General features: G+C 46.7%; 1 protein-coding gene across 3 annotated transcripts in view; it reads left to right on the forward strand.

The window, feature by feature from the left end:
- Positions 1-4708, forward strand: part of STYXL2 (serine/threonine/tyrosine interacting like 2) — a 39035-nt gene extending 34327 nt beyond the window's left edge. For all 3 annotated transcript variants that reach the window (XM_015125371.3, XM_077999120.1, XM_015125376.3), the window contains exon 6: positions 1351-4708. In XM_015125371.3, the coding sequence (XP_014980857.3) occupies positions 1351-4190 (2840 nt within the window). In that variant the 3' untranslated portion in view covers positions 4191-4708. The remainder of the gene's footprint in view (positions 1-1350) is intronic.
- The last annotated feature ends 2275 nt before the right edge of the window (positions 4709-6983 follow it).

Raw genomic sequence — 6983 nt, forward strand, 5'->3', positions numbered from 1 at the left:
TTGAACCCACCAAAAGATGTTAGTAGGAATTTGTGAAATTATCCTTAAGTTTTAAAATGACTGCACATTAAAAGGAACATGACTTAATTGCAATTTTTAAAAACTGTTTTACAAGTTTCAGTTGATGGATGTAAAAGATAACTTGAGTTCACTGTGTGGCATATCTACCCATATTGCAAGCTTATATGGCATCAGTAAAGCCCCAGTGACCCAAACAAGGGTGGGGAAGGGCCCACTCTACTCTGTGTGAGTGAGTCAGTCCAAACCTGAAATATCTTGCTCCATCCTGAATACAAACTCCTAAAAAAAAAAAAAAAAAAAAAAAATCCTGATAAATTCAAGTTTTGACCTGGAGGAAAGTAGCTAGAATAGTAAGAGAACATGAGAAGACGTTCAAATAATGTTTGAAGGACTCAAAATAGCCAGAAAAAGATTTTATATATATATAAAATATATATATGGAAGAATATGATATATATCATATATATGATATACATGGAAGAATATGATATATATGAATATGACTATGATATATATGATTATGAATATGAGTATGATATATGGATATGATATGAATATGAATATGATATATGGATATGATATGAATATGAATATGATATATGGAAGAATATGATATATATATGGAAGAATATGATAGCAATCTTCTTAAGGATTTTTGTATAAAAGCCCTGTTTCATACAATGTATTCATTGTTGACTTTATAATGTCAGAGCAGGAATATTAGATGCTTGTTACAGAAATTTATACTTTTCCCTAACATATGAAAGAAATTTTGAAGCACTAGAGTGATCCAAAAATGCAGTGAGTTGTGTCTATGTGCCCATGTGAGCTAATGAACTCCCCGTCACTGGAAGCACTCAGCAGTGGCTGGATGACAGGTATGACAGGTGATCCAGCATCAGGGATGTTGTAAAGGGAATTCTCAAGTTTAGGATGTGACTTATGATGCTTCCCAACACGAGATTCTATTTCTCTGTGATTCATTTATCTTAGCCTCTAATTCCTTTTCTGCTTTATCACCCTTCCCCCTGTTCTTCTATTTCTCCTCCCTCTGATGCTCAGTTTGTGAGAAGAAAGTAGAAATGCAATCCAGTGTTTATAATACAGGGCCAGTGGGGACTGTGGTGTCATACAGATGTGGTGACCCCATCTGTAATATGGGGTCAGTGATGCTGAGCCCTCCTGTGTCTTGAGCCGCGATGAACTTCAGAGGCAAAGTAAACACCTTAAGTGCAGCACATTAAAACCGCACTTACCAAAGAAAACAAACAAGAACACTACAAGGAAGCCACTGTCATTACATCATTTTCTCTTGTGTTTTATTTTCAGGGAAAGTCCTGGTCAGCAGCGAAATGGGCATCAGCCGGTCAGCAGTTCTAGTGGTCGCCTACCTGATGATCTTCCACAATATGGCCATCCTGGAGGCGTTGATGACTGTGCGTAAGAAGCGGGCCATCTACCCCAACGACGGCTTCCTGAAGCAGCTGCGGGAGCTCAACGAGAAGCTGATGGAGGAGAGAGAAGAGGACTACGGCAGGGAGGGGGAATCAGCTGAGGCTGAGGAGGGTGAGGGCATGGGGAGCACGCTCGGGGCCAGAGTGCACGCCCTGACGGTGGAGGAGGAGGACGACAGCGCCAGCCACCTGAGTGGCTCCTCCCTGGGGAAGGCCAGCCAGGCCTCCAAGCCCCTCACCCTCATTGACAACGAGGAGGAGGAGAAACTGTACGAGGAGTGGAAGAAGGGGCAGGGCCTCCCCTCGGGCAAGGTCTCCCAGGGTGGAGGTGGCCGGCGCTCAGCCTCTTCTGGCCAGGGTGGGGAGCAGCTCGAGGACGAGGACGAGGACGAGGACGTGGAGAGAATCATCCAGGAGTGGCAGAGCCGAAACGAGAGGTATCAAGCAGAAGGGCACCGGAGGTGGGGAAGGGAGGAGGAAGAAGAGGAGGAGAGCGACGCTGGCTCCTCCGTAGGGAGGCGGCGGCGCACCCTGAGCGAGAGCAGCGCCTGGGAGAGCGTGAGCAGCCACGACATCTGGGTCCTGAAGCAGCAGCTGGAGCTGAACCGGCCAGACCACAGCAGGAGGCGCCGCTCAGACTCGATGTCCTCGGATAGCACCTGGGACGCGTGGAACGAGAGGCTGCTGGAGATTGAGAAGGAGGCTTCCCGGAGGTACCATGCTAAGAGCAAGAGAGAGGAGGCGGCAGACAGGAGCTCAGAGGCAGGGAGCAGGGTGCGGGAGGATGACGAGGAGAGCTTGGGCTCTGAGGCCAGCTCCTTCTACAACTTCTGCAGCAGGAACAAGGACAAGCTCACTGCCCTGGAAAGATGGAAGATCAAGAGAATCCAGTTTGGATTTCACAAGAAAGACTTGGAAGCAGGAGACAGCAGCAGTGAGCCCGGTGCAGAGGAAGCAGTGGGGGAGAAGAAGAACCCCTCCGACATCAGCCTGACAGCCTACCAGGCCTGGAAGCTGAAACACCAGAAGAAGGTGGGCAGTGAGAACAGGGAGGAGGTGGTGGAGCTCAGCAAGGGGGAGGACTCGGCCTTGGCTAAGAAGAGGCAACGGAGGCTGGAGCTGCTGGAGAGAAGCCGGCAGACGCTGGAGGAGAGCCAGTCTATGGCAAGCTGGGAGGCGGACAGCTCCACGGCCAGCGGGAGCATTCCCCTGTCTGCGTTCTGGTCTGCAGCCCCCTCAGTCAGTGCTGATGGGGACACGGCGTCAGTACTGAGCACCCAGAGCCACCGCTCCCACCTGTCTCAGGCTGCAAGCAACATAGCGGGGTGTTCAACCTCCAATCCCATCACACCCCTGCCTAACCTGCCAGTGGGGCCTGGAGACACCATTTCCATTGCCAGTATCCAGAACTGGATTGCCAATGTAGTCAGCGAGACCCTTGCTCAGAAGCAAAATGAAATGCTGCTGTTGTCCCGCTCCCCGTCTGTTGCAAGCATGAAGGCAGTACCAGCGGCCAGTTGCCTGGGGGATGACCAAGTCTCCATGCTCAGTGGACAAAGCAGCTCCTCCTTGGGTGGCTGCCTGTTGCCTCAGAGCCAGGCAAGACTCAGCTCTGACATGCAGTCTGTGCTGTCCTGCAACACCACACTGAGCTCGCCCCCTGAAAGTTCCAGGAGCAAAGTGAGGGGGACCAGCAAGCCCATCTACAGCCTCTTTGCTGACAATGTGGACCTGAAGGAACTTGGCCGGAAGGAAAAGGAGATGCAGATGGAGCTTAGGGAGAAGATGTCTGAGTACAAAATGGAAAAGCTGGCCTCAGACAACAAACGCAGCTCCCTCTTCAAGAAGAAGAAGGTCAAGGAAGATGAGGATGATGGTGTGGGTGATGGGGATGAGGACACTGACAGCGCCATAGGGAGCTTCCGGTATTCTTCCCGCAGTAGTTCCCAGAAACCTGAAACAGACACATCCTCCTCCCTGGCTGTCTGTGATCACTATGCAAGTGGCAGCAGAGTTGGCAAAGAGATGGATAGCAGTATTAATAAGTGGCTCAGTGGCCTCAGGACAGAGGAAAAACCTCCTTTCCAAAGTGACTGGTCTGGAAGTTCCAGGGGGAAGTACACCAGATCATCCCTGCTCAGGGAGACAGAGTCTAAATCCTCCAGTTACAAGTTTTCCAAATCCCAGTCAGAGGAACAGGACACCTCCTCCTACCACGAGGCAAATGGCAACTCTATAAGAAGCACTTCACGGTTCTCGTCTTCCTCCACCAGGGAGGGCAGAGAGATGCACAAGTTCTCCAGGTCCACGTACAGCGAGACCTCAAGTTCCCGAGAGGAGAGCAGCCCAGAGCCCTACTTCTTCTGCCGGACCCCAGAGCCCTCAGAAAGGGAAGAGTCCCCAGAGTCACAGCAACCAAATTGGGCCAGGTCCAGAGACTGGGAAGATGTGGAAGAATCATCCAAGTCAGACTTCTCTGAATTTGGAGCCAAGAGGAAATTCACCCAGAGCTTTATGAGGTCTGAAGAAGAGGGAGAGAAAGAGAGGATGGAAAACAGAGAAGAAGGGAGGTTTGCATCTGGACGGCAGTCCCAGTATCGAAGAAGCACTGACAGAGAGGAAGAGGAAGAAATGGACGATGAAGCCATCATTGCTGCTTGGAGACGTCGGCAAGAAGAAACCAGGACCAAGCTGCAGAGAAGGAGGGAGGACTGAGCTGGGGAAAAGCTGAGAACACTGAAATAAACCACTCACCTTAGCATAGGGCTCAGGGCACACATTGCCACCACCCATCAGGGGATGAGGATACAGAGAGAATCTGCCAGAGGGGCAGAGCCAGAATGAGAGGTACCAAGCATAAGGGCAGCAAAGGTGGAGTAGGAAGGAGGCAAGGACGGGGAGAACCATCAATATGAGGTCCGAATGCTGGACCAACTGACACCATTTTCTGTTGCCCAGCACCCTCTAAGCTTTGGTGTTTCACTTAGTGTATTTGATAGTGTTCATCACAGACTAGAGAGGTGAGCTTGGAAAAGCACTGTAGTTTGTCAGAGACTCCAGTTTACATCCAGAAAGGCCATGAACATAGGACACGCTTCTGTCTGTAGAGGTTTCACATGAAACCCAGAAAGTCTATCCTATGGCAAGTCTGACCTCTCCTGGCAATGCTCAGTTCTGATTTTTTTTTTTTTTTTAATGTTTTGAGTCTCCAATAAAAATGGTATATTGGCAAATAGTTCTTTATTCTGGTCATATTTAGCTCTTTGGATATTAGAAGAAAACCACTTTAAAAGACACAAATGTGTTATCCTGAGCCAGTCTCACCTTGTTTCACAAAAGCTGGGCCTCCAGACAATGCCATCATCATCTCATTATAAAAAATAACAAACAATTATTTAGCCTATGGTACAATACAGTAGGAGACTACACTAGGAAAACCCTTGAGAGTAACAGAGGGAACTAGAGAAAGAGAGAATTAGTTTTATTGTGGCAAGAATAGCAAGATGTAAAGTAGAGAGAAGGCCTCTCTGGAAGGCAGAAAAACAAAAACAGCATGGGGAGAGAAGAAAATAAACCCAGTACAAGGAAATGAAGACATGTTTTTATAAAATCTAGTAATCACCTTTGCTTCTTATTCCTAGGAGGATCACTGGGTAATGCAGTGGATAGTACACTGGATTCTTCCCTGCGCTCTGAGTGGGCTAAGTTGGTGAGAATCTTTTACCTTTTGTTCCCAAGGCATGTCTTTCCCTAAAACACAGGTTGAGTTGCCAAATCAGGGAGACACTTTGAACACTTTACAACAGTGATTGATGGACTGGTTTCTACAGTTCTTTTCAAGCTGCGGCACCTTGAAGGATTTGAAAACAACTGTGTGCTATGCAGGGGTCTGAGATGTCTTGATCAATCAAAAAATCCAATTCAGGAGACACAAATGGTGATGAAATCATTAAAGAGAGGGAAGAAGAGTAAGGAGTAATCCACCAATGAGATAAATAGTAAGTGTTAATTATGTGATCACTTTTTCTAAAAATGGAGTTTCATGGGTCATGGAGATTACGTAACCTTCCTATGTAGATTAGTTCAGCATCACATATTTCAAAGAGCACAAAGATAAATATATCAAGGCAAACAGAAGCTGACTTGAACACAAACTCACAATGCCACATAACTGCTGTTAAAGCAACTGAATAAATTTGTTTGCCTTCCCTCTATCACTTTAGCCCACTGTTCAGTTGCTAGTGGTACTTCTCTCTCCTTCACTGATTGAGGACTTGAGAAAAAAAATACTGCTCAGTCTTTGCCCATTTGCCCCTTTTTCTTCTTTTGTTTGTCTTTATTCAGTCTCAGCCCCTAGTTTCCAGTGCTGGACGGGTCATTTCCACCACAGAAAATGGTGTTATTAACCTGGCATGGTGCTGCGTGCCTATGGTCCCAGCTACTTGGGAGACTGAGATAGGAGGATCACTTGAGCCCAGGAGTTTGAGTCCAGCCCGGGCAATGTAGCAGAACCCTCATCTCTTTTTTAAAAAGCATTATTCTAATACACCCCACAGCAAGAAGGCTGTTGTGGTCCATTTTACTTTCTGGGAGAGCTCTCATTTCACTCTTATAGAGAAGTTGCTGATATAGGCACAATTAACTGGGCATCTACTCTAGAAGTTTGACCTTCTGGAGAGAAGAATGGGAATATTCTTTGATGGGTCCCTTGTGCCCACCCATAAGGAGCCAATTAGCTCAGATCTCTACACATGTCTTTTTTTTTTTTTTTTGTAAGTAACAAAATATATAAATTGATCTCATGTCAAAGTAGACAAGAATTTTTTTTAAAAAAAAACTATTCTTAGTAAATCTCAACTCAATCTCATACAGATTTTTTTCTTCATCCAAAGGTAAGGCCCTGGAGGAAATGAGATCTGTGGGGGCACTGAATAAATGTTGAACAAACATTTCAAGCATATTGGCTTGAAGAGTCACTCCAGTTTTTCTCCAGCCCTGGATGTGAGTCTGGGGGAAACAGACCATGGAGACTGCCTAGTTTGCTTTTAGTTGAGCTCTTAGGCTAGAGGGTCAATAATGACCCCTGTGGCCTGCATGGAGACCAGTTTGGCTCACCAGAGGAAACCAGATGTCTCAGAGTGAAGCTTTCAAGAAATGCCTTTGCTTTCTGTGTCTCCAAAGATAGCTGCCTCGAGATCCTGTACTCAGGGAGGTGTCTGCCAAAGAATTCAGAATTCCGAATTTAACTTATTGCTGGAGTTTAGGGTATATTTTGGGAAACCAGATCAATAGAAAATGTATTGGATTTATCATGAACTTGAAGAAATATCTGGGCTTTGAAGTGTTAGAATCCCAAGGGTGACTTCTGAATTCTACCTAACCTAGTGTGTTAGGTTGCAAGCCAGCCTTCCAGCCTCCGAATGACAATTAAAGATATCTCAGTAAAAGTCCCCACAGGAAACAGATGGCACACCCAAAGTGGTGCCTGATAAGAATTTAATGCAGGGA

This window comes from Macaca mulatta, chromosome 1, assembly GCF_049350105.2.
Source record: "Macaca mulatta isolate MMU2019108-1 chromosome 1, T2T-MMU8v2.0, whole genome shotgun sequence".
Classification (NCBI taxonomy): domain Eukaryota; kingdom Metazoa; phylum Chordata; class Mammalia; order Primates; family Cercopithecidae; genus Macaca; species Macaca mulatta.